Source organism: Drosophila gunungcola, chromosome 3R, assembly GCF_025200985.1.
Source record: "Drosophila gunungcola strain Sukarami chromosome 3R, Dgunungcola_SK_2, whole genome shotgun sequence".
NCBI classification, from domain to species: Eukaryota; Metazoa; Arthropoda; class Insecta; order Diptera; family Drosophilidae; genus Drosophila; species Drosophila gunungcola.
This window is the reverse complement of record NC_069139.1, coordinates 4,728,935-4,751,661: the sequence shown is the minus strand read 5'-3', so window position 1 is coordinate 4,751,661 and position 22,727 is coordinate 4,728,935. Positions and strand designations below refer to the sequence as shown.

At 37.4% G+C, this 22,727-nt stretch overlaps 1 protein-coding gene across 1 annotated transcript in view; it reads left to right on the top strand.

Annotated features, from left to right (window-relative positions):
- The first annotated feature begins 7,619 nt into the window (after window positions 1-7,619).
- The window catches only part of LOC128265342 (mushroom body large-type Kenyon cell-specific protein 1), a 66,158-nt gene continuing 51,050 nt past the window's right edge, over window positions 7,620-22,727 (top strand). The window contains exons 1-2 of the mRNA XM_053001290.1: window positions 7,620-8,860; window positions 21,212-21,357. Coding sequence (XP_052857250.1) covers window positions 21,264-21,357 — 94 coding nt within the window. The 5' untranslated portion in view covers window positions 7,620-8,860; window positions 21,212-21,263. The remainder of the gene's footprint in view (window positions 8,861-21,211; window positions 21,358-22,727) is intronic.

Genomic DNA, 22,727 nt, shown 5'->3' with positions numbered 1-22,727 from the left:
AAAGCGAAATAAGCGAGACAAAAACAACAATGAGAGCCACAAAAAGCGTATTCAAAATAATAATAAAAATCGGTTTGTTCGGTTCGTTCGGTTCACGTCCAAATAGAGGTCCGCCAGATGGAATGGAGAACAAGAGCGGATTGCTTGGGCCACGGGAGGGGGGCGTGGCAGGGGGCAGGGGCGAATTGACCGCTCGACTTTGTCTGTGTTGCGTTGGTCATGGACGCCATTTCACATTTATTGTGAATCATGTGTCGCGATAAAGAAATACTCATAACATCAAATGGAAAGAGGGAGAAATAGGTACGAGTTTTTATTCTCGTTCTCGGATGGAGAATCACAAGCCACGAAAATTTCTTCCTCTGGCTTTTTGCCATCGAGTAATGAGGTTTTTGAACCCGCCGGGCTGCCCTTTTTCGCGTGGTTGGGGACCCAAACCCGCAATCAGTGTTTTACTCCCCCTTTTCTGCACTTTTGGTCAAATGCTTCGATTGACATGGCAAAGACCAAAATGAGTTCAGCTCAGAAGCGGGCTGAACTGGTGGGTGGGTCTCGGTCGTAATTGTTGTAGTAATGTTGTAGGTTTTATTGGGTTAGCCAACCATTGAGAGCGAAGCAGTAATTGTTGAAGGAAATTGCTGGTATTTGCTCATATGCGTGCATTATTTTTCGTTTCTTATTTTGACAGTGACTAAACAATGGGGTTGAACGTTATTTGTTAAAAGAGAAGTGCAAATCAGAGTGCTCATATTTTTTGGGGTTGAAATTTCATATCATTTCATCTTTTCATATTTTATCGTATACAAATAAATTAAAATTGACTCGAGGAATGAAATCCTTTTAAACTAAATTAAATAAACGACGTATTTTTTCCTTGAAAATTATTATTTTTCCCTTCAAAAATTAAAAATTTGCTGTTAGATGATGTGACATCAAAAAAAAAAAGAATAAGTTGAATTTAATAATTACTTTCATAACGAACAGTCTAATATGTTTATGTTTCTGTTTCTAAGAGGTTGCCAAAATCCAACCAAAATATACTTATATTATAAGCATCTAGCATATAATTTATAAACTTCTAGCTTAATTATGTTCTAATGGAAAACGTATAAGGGTATTTTTATTTTAATGCTTGCAAATATTTGAATTTAAAATAGATTTGTTTAGTAGGTACTGTTGATCTATTGAAAAAATCCTATTAAACAGCCATCTCATTAATGCTCAATACAAACTAAATTCCCGCATTTCAATTCGCATCACATATGCAATTTAAGAGCACATACAAGTTCACCGACCACTCACATACAATCACGTGGCGCACATGGCGTATGCGTAATTTGTAATTGAATTGTTTGCATATATGCCGGCTGCCAGCTAAAAACACTTTCGCTTTCGACTTCATTGATATCAATGACTAAACATCTAAAATTGGCAGTGCCCCCCCAAAAAGGCGGAGAGTTTGCCCAGCAGCAACATCAACATCAGCAATGGCAACAACAAATGCAGCAGCAACAGTGCCAACAGCAACAATATCAACTGCAAATTGTGTGTGAACACGTGTCGGTGTATTCTGCGATTGTGTGTGCGTGTGTGTGTTCGATGTTTGTGTGTGAATTGTTGTGGTTGTTCGAGCCGCAGGCGCTTCGGCTGTTGTTGCACTCATCCGAGAGGCATTTGGCAGGAAGCCAAATAAAATTTAGAGATTTGACCTTACACACACGGCCTGTCCGTGTGTCTGTAGCCAGTGTGTTTAACACAACACCAACAACAACAGCAAATCGGCCCAAATGTTTGAATGGTTTCCGCGTGGATGCTGCTGCCTCCATTAGAAAGGCATTTGTAGGCGATGTTGCTACTGTTGTTGCTGTTGCTGTTGCTGTTGCTCGTTGACATTGACATTGGCCAAATGGCAATTTGTGCGTACATGTCGGGAAAAAAGAGAGACGCACATGTGTGCAAATTGAAAATCTAATTTTAAATTTAGACCACAACATCTGTATCAGTGGGTAAAGTTCAGGGTGACAACATTAGCGAGTCATTCACTGACCTACAAAGTGCTGAAAATGGCCGGAGAAAAAGGGTTGTAAATTCCAAATATAGTAAAGAAAGTATTAGGTAAAGAAATACTTTTTTTTGATATTTAATCCTTGTTCTTTGTCATATAATTAATATAATTATTTCTGCTTTTTCAATTTTGTTTTACCATGAAAGCAATTATTTTTTCTTAGACTTAAAAACTTGCAAATGAAAAGTAATCTGCAAATAGTGGTTTTTTAATAAAACACCATAGAAAAGCTTTTTATATGCAAATGTGTCAAGCAAAGCATGGGATATGTTAATGATAGTGGTGGGTCAAAACCTAGTAAGCATAATAACAATGTAAAATGCTACTGCAACATGCTTTGTAAATAATAATGTAAATTAAGGTTTAAAAAATGAACATAAGAAAGTCTTTGGGGTGGAGGTAAATGCACTATTAGAAGTTAACCTAACGGGTGGACTCTTGGCCTTATCGGGCAAAAAATAACAATTGGCTCTGGGCATTATCTTATCACGGCACTTAATCTCGGCGAGTACTTCACTGTCTTGACACAGCAAAATGAAAGCGAATCATCAACAGAATATATGACAATAAAAGCAACAACCAGCGGCTGAAACGCACAATGAACCTCGTCAACAAATCGAAAAGAAAAGCAAAAAAAGGAAAAAGAAACGTTTAAAATATTTATATGTGTGCACTGTGCCTGACCAAGGCCAAGCAATTTTGTATTGCTCTCGAGTTCCTTGGCCTCAGTAACAGCAGCAGCAGCAGCAGCAACAACAGCAGGAACAACAGCAGCAACTGCAGCAGCAACAGCAACATCAGCAGCAGCAACAACAGCAGCAGCAATCTCTGTGAGCTTTTCGATTGTTGTTGTCGCCGATTCTTGGTCATTGGCTCGCTGCTGCTGGGCGGCTGTCAGTTTTTCCGAGTTTACTCTTGCTTATTTGCTGAATTCATTGCGTTTGGGGTTTATTTATTTTGGATTTTTTTCGTTTACTCTTACGCGGCAGCGAATGCCACATGAGGTCATGGAACAGAGGCAGATATCCACAGATTGAACGCCCAAAGTAATTGCGGCCTTAAAACTATAAATAATAATATATGTATATAATGAAGTTATTATGCCACGGTAACAAAGCTCATTTGGCTTATCAGCAAAATGTAAAAATGTACCTACTGTTTAATCTGCATGTAAATTAATTTATTTTTTGTTGCCTTGGCTGCCTGCCTTTGTGAAGGCTTTAAGCGATTTTAACGACTGCGCTGGCTAAAATTAAAAATGTGTAAAAAGAGCAAGTCAAAGGGGAAATAAATAATCTGGGGAAAAATGAATCAGTTCCGTTGTTGCTTGTACATTATTTACAGAATTTCCTATCAGCCGATCTTGATCCCTTGGGTGCCCCTTAAAAACGGCGTGTTCTTGATCCTTGGGGACCTCAATCGCCGATCTCGATTGGCCATAACCGGATCGAGACCACATTCTCCACCACTTCCACATGTCGCCTAATGTCTTTGGCACTTACTCTTAATTCCGCTTAAGCATCTGGCAATTATAACTGATTTATCTAAATTTTCATCTAATTGCGAGCTTAATTTCGCCTCATTATTTATGATGGCCGGCCGAGAGGAGAATGTTTTTTTAGTCCATCGCCTTGCCCACTCGACTAACTCATTCCCAAGCTCATTTCAGCTACTTCCGCTCCACAGTTGGCGCTTGGCACTTGGCTTAGTTCCGCCACTTGCCAGTTTCAAGTTGCCAAACGCTGCCTGTCCGGACTTGAAACGGATGCAATTGGCTTCCTGCGCGGCACTTGGGCGCTTCTCATTTGGCCCAATCAAACGCTGGACCTAGTAGTTGACAATTTCTATGCCCTTTTGGCAGAGTTTCTTGGCTTTCAAGGAGAGTTTGTTAAAGACATTTAAGAGTATTTTTAAACAATTTACCATAATGTCAAATTAACTCATTCAATTAAGTGTTTAAATCATCAAAATTATATCATGATAATTAAACACGTTCAAATTTTATACAATTAATATAAAAAATCATCAACAAAATTATATTATCAGCAAGACCTATTTAAAATATTATCAATATTATAACTATATATAAAATTAAGTTCAGCGCTGACTTAAAATGTTAACATGAATACAATAAAATGTATATTCCACGAACTGATAACAATTGTACTGTGACCCGAATTAACATTAAAATAGTAATTTGATTTGCTCAAGGGATCAAATTATATTTTAATCTGTTTTAGGAAAAAAACTAACATTTATAAGCTTAAATGGAAATTAAATGAAATTATACTAATGTTGGAGAAAAGATCACGAAGTCCTTAAAATTACTTTAATCGAAATGTAATAAAATTATTAAAATGAAAAGTTAATAGAAATAACCGAAATTATTATATTTTAAAGGGTGTAGTTGACTTCATAGTGGCTTCCCTTATATCAACCCATTTTTTAGCGCATAGGAAATGCATAATTTTGTAGCAAAAATTCATTTGAAGATTGTTCATTAATCGAGCCGAGAAGTCTGGGAGTCTGGAACCCTTTAACCCTCCGGCAATCTGCCCGTTCCTCCCTTTCTTCCTGTTTTTTTTTTAGCCCCGTCCAAAGAGTATCTTCAAGATGCACAAAAATACATTCTTTGTGCTCGCCGCTGAAATGGTGTGCGTAATGGGAGGGTGTGTGCGTGGTAGTGTCTGTGCGAGTGTGTTTGCACCCCTTTGGCTGTTTGCATTGCGTCAGGCCGTTGCATTTTAATTTTAGAATATATTTTTGGGTCTGGATTGCAACTCAAGTCGGCTCGGTTCTCGCTGCAGCTCGACTTTCAATGCCCATGCATAACGTACGTTTCATTATAGGCTGTGAGTATATATTTATATACATACGTTATGTGTGATGTGTGTGTGTTTTGCCTGCTGCATTTTTCATTATGCAAAAATTGCATACCATTTTTTTGGGGAACTTTTTTCCCGATTTTTGTTTGCATTTTTCGAAATGCATTCAACACAAATTGCACGTTTTGGTTCGTGCATCTTTTGTGTACAGAATGCAATTGCTTTGGGGTGGATTTTTCAGTGTCTCTCCCCCTCCCCCTCCTCCTCCTACCCCCCAAAACCCTTTCTGTGACTTTTTCGGGGGTTTTTGTCGCATTTGCTTACGTGGTTTTAATTTTAATTGCTCGGTCGTCATCCGTTTTTTTTTTTATCCATATTTCGTTAGCTCTCTGGTGCATTTTTTTTCCTTCCGCAAGTTCGGGTCGTGTGCATGTTGTCGCCGATTTTATCTTTTGTAAACACAGCAATTATATATGTTCCTTGATGGCGACATTATGTTTTGAAGTTCTGCTTTTTTTCGGCTCTCCTTGTTTTTGCATTGGTTTTCAATTTTTTTCGGCGTACTTGTGCCGAGTGGTTCAGTTGAGTTCGCCAGTTGGTTGAGTTCGCCAGCGGATGTGGGCATCAATTTTGGGCCAGGGGTGGGTTGAGGCTTCAAGCTCAAAGGATAATTATGCAAGAGCGTATTTTGGTACTTTATGCTGATTTGCCGGAAGATGCAATTTAAAGTGGTTGGCTCCCAAGTCCTTGAGGGTTCATTTCGCTCAAGGTGATTGTCGCTTACTTTACGGAAATCATTAATTTTTTTCATGTAAATACAGGTTTTCAATATTTTTTTGGGCTTTGCAGATTAAGCGGTAGATCAATACAAAAAAATGTTTTATTGGGTTAAAAAATATAAGTGCATTTCTTAGATATAAACGTAATCCGTCTATTAAATTCTTGAAAAGGGGTATTAATTTATTATTAATATACTATAAGCAAGCCATTAATAAATTAGTTAAATTAATTACATTAATAATGACTATAAAAATCAAGGTCTACATATTTAAGTCTCGAATCTAAGAACATATATTGTAAAAACTATACCATAAAATGCTTGAGCTATAAACCATTGCTTTTCAATGTTACCTAAGTTTAAGCCTTAAATTGCCCACTCCATTTACCCCCTTTCTTACCCCCTAAATGTCAGATCTATGCAAACAGCTGGCCAAGGTCAGTTGTGAGTGCAATTAAATGCATAAATATTTCGCTTATTAGAAAAGCATTCAAAAAACAATTCTGCCACAGCACATAAAAACCAAAACAAATTACAAAACAGCAAAACAAAAAAACCCGAGAACTAAACAATTACTATTTTTATTATACACGAATTTTGTTTCTTTCATTTACAATCATGCAAACACAAACAGAATAAAAACAAAAAAAAAAGCGGCGCAAAAAATTACAACGAAATTTTCGCATTAATTGAGGGACCTTGAAACCAGTCACGACTCAAAATTCTGGCAGAGACCAGGGGCCAGGCCCAGAGTAGCCCCAAACCCCCTACCCCTCCCCCTCCACTGTCGCCCACGTCTCATTCTCGGTCCGGTCCATAAGTTGTTCAAGTCAACGCCAACGCTGCGCCGAAAACAAAAAATTGCACAAAAAAATGAAAATAATAACAATAAAACTAAAAATATTTTCGTCTACAGTGACATGCAATTGAGTCGCTGCAAATCGGCTCGAATCGCAGGCTGCAGTCTGTATTCTCAGACTCAGTCGGTCATTCCCTCAGTTTCGCAGTTCCTCAGTTCCTCAGTTCCTCAGTTCCTCATTTCGTCAGTTGGTCAGTCGGAAAGGTGCGCAATCAGTTCCTCGTTGAGTATTTTCGTTAATAACCAGTCGTCTGCCAATTTGTAGTTCTCTAGTTTTCGGGGCTCTTAGACTATTTAGTCAGGCTTTATTTAAGGCGATTATTCTATAACTCTCTTGTCTAAATTGCTTTGGAGCATAGTCATATATTTTTGACTAAATAGTTATAATTATTAATTATAAATTATATCTTTTTGCGTTTTCAAAAACAATTGTTATTGTCATCAAAGTTTAGGCAACTTGCCTTTAAATTTATTATGTCAAAATTGAATATGTTCGTATTAATATACCAATTAATTATGATCCTTTTAAGTCTCTTAAATTTATTTTAATACATACTTGGTATAAAGAAATTATTTTTTTTTATAAAACCAAAATAAATAGAATTTTTATGTAAAACCTAAATAAATAGTAATTTGGCCCATAGCATTTAATGCATACACTGACAGATAAGTTTGTTTACTAAAAATGAGCTGTCTACTTTTACGACCTGCTATATTTCCCGGAATCGAAAGCTTATCTGTGAACTATTTTACAGTACTCAATCTGGCGATAGCTCAATTTGGGGGTCACTATCTCGGGAACCGCAAATCCTTGGGCTTACTTCCTTGCTCCGAAACCCATATTGTAACATGAAATACAACCGAATTATTATAATTTTTAGTACGCTCTCGCACTCGACATTCGCACCGAAAAAAGCGAAAACAATAAAAGCTCAAAACCAAAATAAAAAACTAAAAAAAAGAGTGCATGTGCAACGGTAGGCTACGTAACCCCTACCCCTCCCCCTGCCCATCCCCCTCGAGCGTTGTGGAAGTGAAATATATAGACGTATAGCCGGCTCGGATCGGCTCGCTTCGTCGCTGGCCGCCAGTTGCATTTCGAGCGGTGAGTGAGCGCCTCCAGTGCCGAACGCTGGCGATTCGGTCGCGGACTTAAAATCGAAACCCACCAAAAAACTACACAACAAAAAAAAAAAAAAAAACAAAACTACAAAAAAAAACGCACACACAACGAATCGTTGCAAATTTTTACAAACTCGAGAACAAAATGCTGGCTGGAAAAAAAAATTGTGTGAAATTCTCAGAGAGCGACGACTGTGTGTAAGTGTGTGTGTGAGTGCAATTAAAAATTGCACTGTACTTGCTCTTGGCCTTTCCCGCGACTTGAGCGGAAAAACCAGCGCTCTCTGGGCCACCATTTTCTTTTTTTTTTTGTTTTGCTGCCATTCTGCCTTTCTGCTTCTAGCTCGCTCTCTGTTTTAACCAATTTCGCTTTTAGCCTTTTTTTACCGGCTAGCTGAACAGGCCATGAATGAAGCACCCATACTGAGGCAGCAGCAAAAAAAAAATGAGCCGGCACTCGCTCTCTCTCACACTCTCTTTGAGTGACTTGCCCACACTGAATGCACTTTCTGGCCGAGTGAAAAAGGGTGGTTCGGTGTGTGAGTGAGTGCATCCGCTCGCCAAAGCAAAAATGCAGCGGTCTGCTCAGCTGTGGCAGGCTGGCTTTAGCTTTATTGTCCGTCGGCTCGAGCGGTTCGCTGATTTGGATTCGGATTCTCGGTTCTCGATTCTCGATTCTCGGATACTCGGATTCTCCACTATTCTCAGGCCCGATTTGGGTTCGGATCGGTGTGGTGTAAAAACGCGTCGTTCGCTGCTGCAGCGCTGTCGACGTCGCTGCCGGCGGCGCTCTTGCGTATTAGTAACGTCTGTCTACTGGTGTTGTTGCTGTTATTTGTTTGTTCTTGACGCTGGTCGCGGTGTGCGAATTTTTTATTTATTTTCTACACACACCACATTTACATGCTTCCTCTTCCACATAAAACAACAACACAATAACAGAAGAGGGAAAAATATTTTACGTGCGTTTTTCTTATGACACAAAATTTTTTAGTTGACATGCCAGACCACTAGAAAAAATAAAATGCTGAAAATGCCAAAGTGCTGTGACAAACACATATAAAAGTAATCAAAAAAATACAAAAAAACAAAAACGCCAAATAACCATAAACAAAGTCAAACTTTTTATACAACTAAAACAAAAACAGCATACATTTTTAAAATATTTCCATAAATGAGTTTGTAAATATTGGGACAGTCTGGCAAGAAAAGTAAGTACACAAATCAATTATTATTAATTTAGCTTTACATCAGAGAATAAAATAAAATACTGAGCAGGAACTTCAGTGGTTTTTCATTAATGTATATATTATTACATTTACATGTTACCATAAAGGTTTGTAAACAACAAGCCCTTTTTTAATTTTAATTGCATGTCATTTTAATTTTTTAAAATTTTCTTAATTGGCAATTTAATTTTTTTATAAATTCTTTATTTATTAAATCTAAATATTTCTTTTATCTTTAAAATACCTATTTCTCATCAGCATGTCAATATACCCTAAACCATCCTTTAGATTCGATCCGTTTAGCTATACACTTAAACTCAAACAATACTGAATTATAAGTAGGTATACGAAAATCCTGAATTTTTCCGGAATTTAACCACAAATAGCCAACATCTTATCCCTTTATCATCTTATTTAAATTAAAGATTATTCATTCGCATTAAAAGATAATAGTTAGCCAGTTGCACATGCACTTTCCAATTTTTATGGGTTTGGTTCTGCTGAGTAAATTGATGACTCTTAATTCCTGTGAGTCACCGTAGATAATTGCACTGATTTGTTGCATTTTGATCGTGCTACTTGCTCAAAATTAACTACAATAAACGTTATTATCTACTTTAATATAGCTTATAATCTCTTTGGTGTCACATTTATAAACCAATACCAACCAATTGTGGAAAATCAAATGTACATGTAAGAAAAGCTAAAAACTTTCCATCAGTCCAAGAAATCAACGCAATTGCATTCGGAAGCCCAACAAGTGCCTCTCATGGGTGGATCTCCCCTTGGCCCCTCGCTATATTTGCTTTCACAAACACTCTGTGTCACCTACAATAAGCATGAATGGGTTTTCCTTTTCGAGCCACAAAAAATTAAATTCGCGGAAATCTTAACAAGCAATTAATGCGCAAATATAAATGTCAACTCGAAATGTATTGAATTTGAATGGAAGAAAAAATATAAAACAATTAAATGACAAAAAAAAATAGAAAGACAACTAAAGTGGAAGTGAATTAAATGCGAGAGAATAATAAAAATTTCTAATTAATGCGCTTCTAATTTCAAGTTGACAGACGGAAAACACTGCTGCGGCTGATGTTTTTATTATTATTGTTTTTATATAGATATTTTTCGCCAAGTGATTCGCTTTGTGCACAATTGCATTTGATTTCGAATAATTCATTTGCGGCGATTTATGACACAGTCAGCCGCTAGACGCAAAAAAATAAGACAATGAATCAGATGGGGATAAAAGTGGGGGCAGACTGACGTTCCGCCCACGCGTGGCAATTTTCTTTTCGTTGTCCTTGAGGCTTTTCCGCATTGCAAGACAACGACAACGACGACGACGACAAGTTTTCAACTTTAATTTGCGGCAAAAGCGACTTGCGCTTGCCAAGATGGATTGAAATTTAATTTCATGTTCTCAAATTGATTTGTGCGGATCCCCATTAGTCATCCCGGCTCCCATTTGCTCCAGGATTACCATTAGACTGTTGTGCAACCGGCGGCAACATGCAACACACAGTCATGTGACTACCAGTCTGCCTTCTCTGTGTGTGAGTGTGTGTGTGTGTGTTGCACGTAAGAAACGAGTTATTGGAACAGGTTCATGACCTTGACCATCAACACAAGGCAGCAGCAGCAGCAGCAACAGCAAATGCAGCAGCAACTTGAGCAGCAGCAACATCGGCGGCACAACGGTAATTGCAACACGGCCTCCTCATCTCGCCTCCTCTGGCAGACAAAAGGAAGTGGTTGCATCTGCATTTGCATTCGCCATTGTTCGCCTTGGATTGGATTAGATGTTGCAACAACAGCAACAGCAAGAGCAACAAGTTGCCACCACTCCGGGAAGTCGGGCAGTAGTCGCCATGCATTTATCGCTCAATGAGTGATTCACACTCCAAAAGGCAAGGGTCTAGGTCCACTTCTACACCCCGGGGAAATGCGTGACTCATTTGATGAAAACTAAAATGCTTGCATTCCCAGGAAGCAGCGAAATATAAAGTTAGTTGCAATTAAAATTATGCCTACATTTTTTTTTAAACTAGCTGCTGCACTGAGCTTTTTGAACAGTGGATTAAATTAAACTTGTACAAAAATCCATTCTTCCATCCAAAATAAAAACATATATAGCATATAGTGTTATTGGTTTTCTGCTTTTTGTTTTATAACAGGTATAGTTATTGGAAAAAAATTTTAAAATTTAAAATTACTTAGACTTTGCAAATATACGCTTTCACATAAAAATTCAGGCCAGTTTAAAACAATCCTTTAGAATCATATTTGCGTTAGATCATAAGTTTCCTTACTTAAGCAACTTTTGTTTTGTAAAGGAATTTTATAATCATTTTGTTAAGATAAACTAATAGATAAATCTTTATAAAATCTAATTTAAAAGGAATTTTGCATACTTTTACAAGCCATATTTTTTCTTATGGAAAGCTAATTTACTAAAATTTACTAAAGAATTAATCTTATGTTTGTTAAATCATTGTATTGAAGTTTTAACAAGATAATTTTAATGTAATAAAAAGTTCATAGTTAAATTAAGAAGCTAGCACAAAAGCTTTTTACCAGTGTTAAAATATGGAAGGAATTTTAAAATTAGTTTATTAATAGAATCCACTAAAACCTTACACAAATTGTTTACAACAAAATCCGGCAGAGCTTAGTATCATTTCAGCATAACCCCCAATCCTCGTGTGGCGAGGAAAACTGGGAAAATGCTGTGAAAAAATAAACTGTTGCGCTGCTCGGAAGGACGAAGAATGGGAATGGGAAAGGGATGGCTTCCACAATTGGGAGGCTTTGGATTTTTTGTGCTTATTTTTCGTATTTCGCTTCTTACTCGCAGTTTTTTCCTTCTCCTTCCTGCGTCACTGTATAGTTCATATAGTTCGGTGGGTGGTGGGTGGTTGGGGCCACTGGAAGTGCACTGGAAGGTATATAGCAAGTGCAACAGGCAGTTGTTGTTTTAGCTGGCCGAGGAGATTGGGCTTTGCTCCACATAGAAGGCGTGTCCCAAACGAGGATTGGAATTGGGATTGGGAAAATAAAGAACGTTGAGAGGGCGAAAAAAAAAATGTTTTTAATTTAAGTTTGGCTGGACAAATCCCCTCTCAAACCAAAATAGAAACGGGCAACAGGTGGAGAAGACAATGGCAGTTAGCCAATGATTCCTTCCTCGTTCCACAACGGCTCCAAAGTTTAAACAGCCCGGCGACCTTAATAGAGCCAATTGTGTGACGGCCATTGCGTTTGGCATTTTTCGCTTTGTTGTCCAAAAACAAAATCGATATTTTCCATATGCATAAACACAATTGAACAAACAATTTTAGGCGAGTGCAGCAACAGCGCCGGCAATGCCAAACTGCCATATTGTCCTTGAGCTTATCACCTTTTGCACAGCAACGAAAAATAAAATTCCACACAAAAAACTAGTCGGCAGCAGCAGCAACAACACAAATAACATTCGCAAATATCAATTCAACTGTTCTCACACAAAAAAGTTTGCAAAAAATAGAAAATGGGAAAACAAAAACGCGGTACAAATATTTTCGCATTTTTTATACTCGCATACCAGTTTTTGTTTTTTCATCTTTAACACTGTCTTTAAATTTTGTTATTTGTGTCATAAATTGCTGAAAATAAACACGTTTGCCACTATTTTTTCTTGGTACTTCACAGAAAACCTTGCCATTGTACAATATTCTGTATTTCAATATGGTTTTATTTGATTTTGTTCCAATTTTATATTTTGTATTCAAATTTTTAATCTTAATTAATCTTTTTATTGGGAATGTTGGGAAATATATGTACGCTTCACAAAAAGGTCTAAATAAATTAAGGAATTATGCAAGTTTTGTCAGTGCTTGGTAGTTCTTTATTTTACTAGTGTAATAATATAGAGATTTTGATTATTTTACATAATGCTTTTATATATAATAAATTTTGTTTCATTTTGTACACGTTGTTTTTGGTGTTAAGTTGAAAATCGTATTTAAATAGAAACCTTTTTTTTTGGTTTATTGACTAAGTTAATAGTTTGCTTAATGACTTTTAATGTTAATAAATTAGTTCTAAAAATGTTATATCTTGTAAATTTTTTTTTTTAATTTTTCTAGAAATATGTGCCAAATTTTTTAAATTTTTTTAAATATTTCGTAACTTATTAAATCTTTTGATTAAACCATTCTTCTGTAAGAAAAGCATAAAATTGTCTTATTTAAGAATCTTTTTTGATGTTTGTTTATTTTTTTTTATTTTTTCCGATTTCGACGCAACAATTAAATTCATAGAACTCGCTCCACTCTGCCTTTTGCCCGCTTACAAATAGTTTCAATTGCGGCTGAATTTTGACGATACTCACACAGATACAGAACACCAACATTCGGGCATTGTGACAAGGACGGGGAGATGGTGGCGCGAGGGAGGCAGACAGAGAGAGCAACACGCACGGCCACTTGTATTGACGTTTGGTTGGCGACAATTGATTTTTGTTACGTTTTCGTTTATTTTCATTCCGCCATCGCTGTTTTTTTTTGCAGTTTTTCAGCAATTTAGTTCGTTTGCTTTCTGGCTTCGTTATTTAGACAACTGCTGAAAAAAAAATATTTTCCTATTCCTCCGGTCCGCAATCGCCCTCCATTTCAGCGAGGCCACACACGCGCTGCACTTTGCTGCATTGTTCATAATTCTTTTTTTTGTTTTTTGTCACATTTTTGTGGCAGTTTTTTTTTTGCGAATTGCTTGGAAAACTTTCTGGCCTCTTTGTCGGCTTGCGACTCAATTTCGTCTTATCTAATTTTTGTTTTTTATTTCTGCTTCTTTAGTTTACAACGCCTCTATTGCCTTTCCTCACTTTTTTTTTTTTTGCAGTTTTCCATTTTTTTTTGTTTATTTTTGTGTCGAAATCAGGGCAAATTCATCATCATCAACAACATCGTTGCCTTGTTGTTTTCCTTCTTTTTTTTTGTGTAACAAAGATAAGGTTTTTCGCTGGCGAACGAGCGAATGTAGTGCTGCTGCTGCCGCCTTTTATTCTTTATACAATTCGAGACGAGGGGTCGGGCATTTTCGTGTTTGTCGAGTTAATCATTTCGGGCGAAATTTGATAATTTTGAAGGTGACCCCAATTTGTGAGCGGCGCTGCAGTCGCAGTCGCGAATCGGGCTCCAAAGATATTTTAGCAATTGATAAGGCGGGAAAAAAGCAGAAGAGGCGCGATGCAGCGGCGAGAAAAACGACAGCCAATAAAGCAATAATCACACCGAAAAAAAGTAAAGGAAGCCAGAGTCATAAACTTATAAATGCTATGTTATAAATAGTGGCTGAATCAGCGGAAGCCACGCGATTGGATTATTAAGTCAGCAATAACGATACTTAAAATTCCACACTACTTAAACGATAATCCAATACAATACATTAACAAAGACAAGCCGCAGAGAAAAGGTTCTTAAGATGCAATGCAAATATATATAATAGGGCCTTTGATGGCCGAATTAAAATCTTTTGTGCTTATGTTACAATTTTATTCAATTATTTATTTATTTTAAATTAATATAGAATCCATTAAAAAAATAGAAGCGAAATAGCATTAGACTATGAAAACGAAACTTAAAAACCAGTAACATCAACATACCTTACATAAGTAAGCACAAATAGGAGTGAAAGCAACTTAAATCAAAAATACCGGAAGCATTAAGCACAAGAAGCAACACAAATATAAAGGAAGTAAAATCGGAAGAACACTGCCATTATTATTAAATGCAAAAACGATAAAAAAAATTGCCATATGAAAAGCGGCAGTAAGGCGACCAACTTTAATACATATTTAAATGCTAATGTAATGCATTTGGCCTGCTCACATATTTATGAAAAAAGTGCATTTGCATCGCCAGTTAAGCCAGGTGGCGATGGTAAAAGTCGAAGGTGAGAGTCTCAGGCAGCCAAAGAAGTCATCACATATATCTTCGGGCAGTTTTAATAAAACCCGAAACTGACATCATAAAACAAGCAGCAGCACATATGACACTCGACGTAGCACACAGGTCGTATACGTAACCAGCATCGAGGTTGGGTGGCTTGCTTCTATACGAGGGTGTTTAGGTGCACTGGTGTTGGTAAACAAGCAGCCACACCCATGCCACACACACACACACCCACACACATAGACAAAGCAACAAGTCGTTGTACCCAAATATATAGTGCAAAAAAAAAGTTAAGAGTTGGTTTGAGTTGGGGGGTGGTTGGTTTTGATGGTGAAAACTAAATAAAATGAAAAGGAAGACAGAGTTCCAAAGAGGGGGGCTATGAGTTTTGGCGAGGAGGAGCCACCATCCAATGGCAGCAGCCAAAAAACAAGCAAAGTCAGGGCAAAAAACAATGTGCAGGGAATGGGTTTTTGTGGGGTTTTTCTGCTACTGTGTATTGGTTACTTCCATTGCTGCTGCTGCTGCTGTTGCTTCTGCCTCCTGTTGCGCATATTGCAACGAAAAAGTTTCGTAACGTTATTTTCACATTTCCTGCAGATTGTAACGGGCAACGAGGAGCAACCAGATAGTGTCGCTGCTGCTTTTGCTTTTGCTGCTGCCAAAATGCTCAACAAAACATGTCGAAAATGTGCCACATGCCAGCAGCAGTAGCAGAAACAGGGACAATGCTCCTGTTGCTCCTGTGCATGCAACAGTTATGTACACACACAGATATACAAACTGAAGTAGATAGGGACAATAGGAACGACATGCACAATGCCGGCAGCCAAATAGTTTCATACAAATGCACACAGACAACACATTTCGACATGGCACATTTAGCATCCTTGAGCGGCATTTAACTTCATTTCACCCACAGAGAAAGGCCACTTTGTTGTTGTTGCTGGCTGGCTGGCTGGATGGCTGGATGGCTGGATGGCTGGCTGGCTTTGCTCCTCTTGTTTCATTATTTGATTTAAAAATATCTCGTGAGGGGGTCTTTCTCTATCCGTTTATGCAATCAATGTCAACGGCAAACTTTGATTCAGCTTCTGCTCTTTTTGTTGGCAGGAAATTAAGTTTTTGGCACTTTCGTGGGGACTTGGAATTAAATGCTGCTGCTGCTTGCTTCTGGCTGTTTGCTAATAGAGAACTTCATTGAGGTCAAGTGCAATCTACTGCCCATATGGACAATAAATCAGCCAATGGCCAACGCTCGAGCCAAGAGCAAGTCCAATGGCAAGACTTGGCACCACACGCCGCCTCTAAACTTGTCTTTCCTTGGTTGTTGTAGCTGTTGGTTGCCTTTTTTTTACTGTCGATTTTTGTTGCTTTTTTACTCTTGGCCGTTTTTGTAGGTGAGCTGGGCCATGAACGAGGGGCAGGCTCGACCTTACTAACCAGGCTCGCGATGTGGAGTGCAGTCGTGGGGCTCTGGGCCGCAGATCGCAGATCAACGTTAGAAATGGAAATGCGCTTGACTGCATACAATGGCTGTGGCTGTGGCTATGGCTATGACTATGGCTTCGACTATGGCTTTGGCAACCTACAACCAACCGGCGAATGTGTGTTACTGTAACTGAGCCAGCAGCCTGTTAGCCAGTTAGTTGGCCAGCTAACTAGCCAACTAGTCAAGTAGCCAACCAACGGGCAACAAGAACTTGGTTTTGGTTTCGTTTTCGATCTTCCTGTCATTGTGCTGTGCCGCTGTGGCGCGTGCTCATCTTGCTTTAGTTAGCCGATGTTGCTGCCTGCACTTGTTGCACACGCCCGCAGCAACGTGCAACCTGCAACAGGTGAGAGTTGTCATGGCGTTGCTGCTGGCGCGTTGCACAAACGACAAATAGTGGCTAATGATAATGATCTGTAATCAGCAGATGCCGTCTTCAGGGTCAACGGATATGTTGAAGGCAGATAAATAAGATATATGGCAACGAAAACGCTTGGGCAAATATTACTCATACGACATGAGATCACAAAAGTTATACAATGTCTTGAATTTATAAATAAATAGATAGATAAATAAAAATGGCGAATAAAATATTACAAAACCTTTTTTAATAATAATTGAAGTCTAATATAAAATGCAATTATTATTAATTATTATTATCTTCTGGTTAAGTTAGGATCTAAAATTTGTTTACCATTTGCAAATATATAATCAAAAAAAAAAGATTTTTAAGGCAGATAAGCAAGATATATAGCCACGCAAACACTTGGGCAAATATTACTCATACGACATGAGATCACAAAGTAATACAGTTTAAACTTTTATGAATTTAAAGAAGATTAATGATAAAATAGAGAAAGTATATACAAAAAATATTCCTCGTGTTTTTATTTCTATACAACTTTATAACATAAATGTTTATTTAGCCTAGATTAAGTACCAATAATCCCTTCAAACAGGAAATAAATGAAAATAAATGCAAAAATTCAAAGAATGCCCCTTCCCTTGCTCGTTAAAATTCTAATATATTTTTAAAGTTTCCACTTAAGACTGAGCAAGCTTCCTCATGTTTTTTGCACGCTGCTTAACATATTATTCCCATTCAAATTAATCGAAATTAACATATTTGCACAATTTAAAGCACTTTAATAAGCGAATTTTACTATGCGAAGGTCGATCACAACATCTCAATAAAAAGATCATGCAATCATCAGCCACCATGGAAATTACAAATAAACAAATTTTCTAGAAAGTAAATCTCTAGACAAACAGCACATAATTAATAAAATTATGAGAACACTTTGGGGGCGATGCAAAAAAAAAAGCAAAATGTAAGCGATTATTTCCGCCTTTTTCCGGGCGGTTGCAAAAACGATAAATTAGTAATAAATTCATCGATTGTATATGAATATGAATGGCGAAAAGAGGGTAAAAAATTGCTATGCAAATTGGGTATTTAGAATAACAAAAAGCGAAGGCTGTCGGGCATGCAAGCATCCCCAGCAATTGGAATAATAGAAAAAAATAAATAGTACTGCCAAAACGATTCCAAGGCCTTAACATTGGCTGAAATTCGGTACAAGTCTTGGGGCCACAACACTTCAACTTTGAGCTGATGAGAATCGAATGCCGCCGTCGTTCGAAACTGGTTAGCCGAAATGCACTTTGTGCCCAGATCACATCCAATCCAATCCCAGCCAAACTGAACACAACTGAACTGAAACCAAACCAAAACCAATCCAATTGATATTAACTCGTTTTGTTCTAGGCAACATTTAGTGATCTGCTGTGGCTCAGAACCTTTGGCCAGCCAATCAATCGCTGCCATTTTTTTGTGATTTCGTATTCTATATATTCCACAGCCACACATATTATATGGCTACGAGTTTCTAGCTTCTAGCCTCTAGCAGGGCGGCCTTGATATTTTGTTTTATTTATGAAATCAAATGCAGGCGAGCGAGATACGAATACCGACAGCCACCAGATACTTGTGGCATTTATTATAAAAAGCTTTCGAGTGAATGAATTCCCCTTGGCTTTTGTATCTGTAACACGTATGTGCCGTCTGTCTTGGGCCTGTCTCCGATTCTCAGTCCGATGCGAAAGGCAGGAAGCCGCAGAGCTCAAAATAAGCATTGACTTTGCATATTTGTGTGTGACAGCCCAGCTGTATCAACGGATATGCCAGGGAATGTTTGGCATTTCCTTTGAGGAAAACTTGATTTAGTTTTAATTAGAAAATTACTTAAAATAATACCAAAAAGAAGGCGTTGGGCTGGCCCTAAGAATCGCTCAATCTGCCATCTCGTTTGATCGGCTTGCTGCACCCAAAGAAACCATTGTTAACGTTGTTATTATCGTAGTATTCTTATTATATTGATCAAGGGGTAAACATGGAAATTTTATTTCTATGTCTTTATTAAATTTATTAATTTTTTTAATATTTTTTGAAAAAGTTTTGTCGTAAAATGTATATTTTAAATGTAATTAAATCATACGTTATTGAAGAAACGTATGATTTATATTGCATGAATCATAAAAATCTTTCATTTATCCTGGCTGTGAAACATAAATCTTTTGTAAGATGATATATATCCTATATAAAATTTAAATATTATTAATATTTAAACATGCTAAGAATATTCTTTTAAGATGTCAAAAAATATTGTTTGGATAAATTCAAATGTGTCACAATGTCAACTCGGTAGTACAGAAAATTCAAATATCAAATTCATTTAATGTGCACATCAAGGACATCTATTTGTAAAGACATTATCAAGCAAAAGAATAAAAAACTTAATTTTCTTAAATTACAATTTACGAAAGTGTCAGACCTTATGTACACCTTACGTGTGGACTATGTAGGGATTATATTATAAAATCCTTGTTCATCATAATCAAGTGACATTTAGTCGGCACAACGAAACAAAAGCAAGTTTGAAACATACTTTATATTTTCGATGAGTTAAAATGTCACTGTGCTAGCAAAATAGAACCCTTTACGATGAAGTTAAATTTTTGAAGACATTTTTTCCCTGTGCTGCTCCTCCGTGGCAAATTGCTGGCAGCCTCTTCTGCCGGTTTTTGAGGCTTCTGTGCATCTGCTTTGGGTGCTGGGTGCTGACTGCTGGTTTCTGGATGTTCTTCTTGGTAGGCCGGCAACGTCCATCATAATCAACGTCCATCATCAGTTGGCTGCTGTTTGGCCGCGTGCTCCGTTGACACGCCCACAAAGCTACTGCTCGGCACGCCAACCTGCTGTTCGTTGGGCTAACTTTGGCTTCGACTTTGGCTTTCGCTATGGCTTTGGCTATGGCTTTGGCATTGCCCGCCTTTGGCCATGGCAGCTGGAGTAATTTTTCATCAGCGTAAACATCTCGAAAACGCTCTTTGGGCTACCAGTTTTACTGGGCCCCGCAGATCGCAGCTGGTGCTTCTGGTGCTTCTGTTGCTTCTGTTGCTGGCCGGTCGGTCATGTAAGCCGACATCAGCATATCTGCTATCTGATATTAGAATCTCAATTACTTTTTCCAGCTCTTCGGCTGCTATTGTAATTTCCTCCAAAGGGGCTGGAAAATCGGAGCCGGTTTTTTTGGTTTTCGGTAGGCAAATATCCGTTGAGGTAAACATGAAAATTTAGTGGCTGTCATAGCGATAGCACAGGCCAAAGGAGAATAGGAAAAACCTAGAGACGGACGGAGGATAGAACTCAAATTGGCTCCTATCAGATTTAATCATTTATCAGCCAAAAGGCAATTACAGGTTGCGAATTTTCATTCACAGCCCCCCAAAAATAACAACGCCTGAAATTACCCGAAATAGGAATGCAGTCCATAAAAGTTTCGATGCATCTCATTAGATGCAGGCGGGCAGATATTAAGTGGCACTCATTGAGTTAGCCAAACTCATAGCGAAATCCCAAACACGTTTCGCAATTTACGACTTTTTAATAATGAAACAAAACTAATTTAATGCAAAGCGACAGCAACGACAACGGCATTTGAATAAATTAATGTAATAGACAGCTTAAATAGCAAAAAAAAAAATTGTTTTCTACTTGTTCAATTGTGCAGTGAGTTTCAGAACATTAATACGACTTAATAGCTAATAGATTAAAAACATTTCTTCCAAACTATTTTTGACGAACAATTTATCAAATTTTATCATGAACAAAATCTGAATATATTTTTTACAAGCGACTATCCAATAAAATAATATACAAAATATTAAAATGTAATTATTTATATTAGATATGCTCTACAAAATGTGTAACATTTGATCAATAGATTAAAAATTCATTAGAATAAACTAGCGTTTATCAAACACTTGTTTTGTTAATTTAAGTATGAAGATTTCCATCAAATGGGATTTTTTTAGAATTGTAAATTCATTTTTATTACTGGACTGAAACCCACTGTACTTGTAACTAGGAAATATCAAAAACTGGTAGCTGCCCGAATAGTAAAAGCCCCCACCAACACTCTGAAAAAAAAAACCACAAAATACAACAGCACCGGCAACTAGAACTGCAAAAAAAAGGTAAAAACGTTAAAGCAACAACAACAACCAGATACTGGTGGCTTAGCAAGAATTCAACAACAAAATCAAGAAAAATAAATAAATTTTCAGCATATGAAATAATAAGACGAAAACAACAAAAACAAATCTAAAGTGCAACAGGTTTTGTGTGTTTTCGCGATAACCTTGAAACAAAACTCGTTTAATCATTTCGTAGCGTTCGAAAATGCGGCAACAACAGCAGTAAATGAAATTTTATATGTCGTATTATAGATTTAATAAATTAACACTCATTTCCATTGGGGAAATTTTTCGTTTTTTTGTGTGTCGTTTTGTTTGTCATTTCCAGCTAATTGTGTTGGCTTTTCGCCTTTTGTTCAATTGCAGGTACAGTTGCAATTTAGCTTTAACGCCCTCATTGCCCAAAAACCCAAAAACTATGGCCGACTGTTCATTTGCCAGATGTGTGCAAGAGCGTATGCTCATCAAACGGGAGCTATTGAAGTGGTCCAAGAAAACGCTGCACACTGTGGGTGAGTTTTTATTCTCATTTTTTCAATTTATCTTTTAAATTAAACAAATTATAATATATATAAATACAAATAAGAAATATATTATTGCATTCAAAATACTTTGAGATCACTTTAAAAACATTTTGTTACGTCGATCACTTCTTAGATTCAATTTTACTCTGGTTTTTGGTGCCCAATAACAAAGGTTTCAAATGAACTGTCAGTTTAAACCAATTATTTTAATTGCTTTTTATTAAAATTTCATTTGAAACTTTTAAAGAAGAAGGCCTTCAAGAAAAAGCACCCAACAAACAGCATCTTAAATATCGAAATAATTAGCTAGCAATTTTTCCACATAAATTAAATTAGAGCTGTTTCTTTAATTAAATAGGATAAAAACCAGAATTGAAAATTTTCACTTCGAAGAATGGAATTATATCAAATTAAATATTAAATTTTTTTAAGGCTGTAACTTGGTATAAGCTCAGTTTTTTAAAGAAGGTATCACATACTTTTTCTCTACTAATATCCACTCTCTCATCCAATTAAGCCGAATAATTTTTGTGCTAGGTGGATTGAACATAGCACCACCGGTTATTTAATGGTACATATCTATGTAAAGCGCTTGCAAATAGCATACTTTTTTTTCGCCATTTTCCAAACTGCCCTCCTTGGCCTCATAGCTTATAGTCCAAGACCGCAAATGGGATTTGGACCGTGTAAATGGCAAATGAAGTGCCTGAAAGTTGTTCGCCTGAAATTGACTTTAGCCAGACCTAATCAACATCGGCAGGGGCGGCTTACGTCCGGGCCATATGTTTGAGCGAAAGAAACAAATACAAAAAAAAACACAGGAGTCTGGCCAAACACGGAGAAAAATTAACATAAATTGCAAAGCCTTTTTTCCTTTAGCTTGACTCTGGTGTCACCCTTGGATATATATTTCTTCGGCTCCTGGCGGCTGCTTCAGCCGTATCCTTTTGCCTGAAAACACTCATTTCGGTTTTTGAGCACGTTTAGCACGTTGCCAGCGACCCAAAGCTAAAACCCAAACCCAAACCCGCATTAAAATGTTAAATGCCTTTTGTTGTTGTAGTGGGCGGCTATATAAATGCTGCTCTCCATGTACAAATATATATACATATATATGTGAATGTATGTAAGTAAGTGTATATTTTTTTTTCTCGCCAGCTCACACACAAACACATCGTCCTTGCCTTGCGTCCCTGTCTCGTGCACTCAATTACTTCCTCAATGCGCTCCATAATGCTTATCGTCCTTGTTTCTAGTTGACATTCCCGCACAAACACAGAGACAGCGGCACCGCTTCCAGTGGTTTTCCCCCCTCCACAGCTAGGAAAACCCTTAGCACATTTTTCCAGCGACAATTT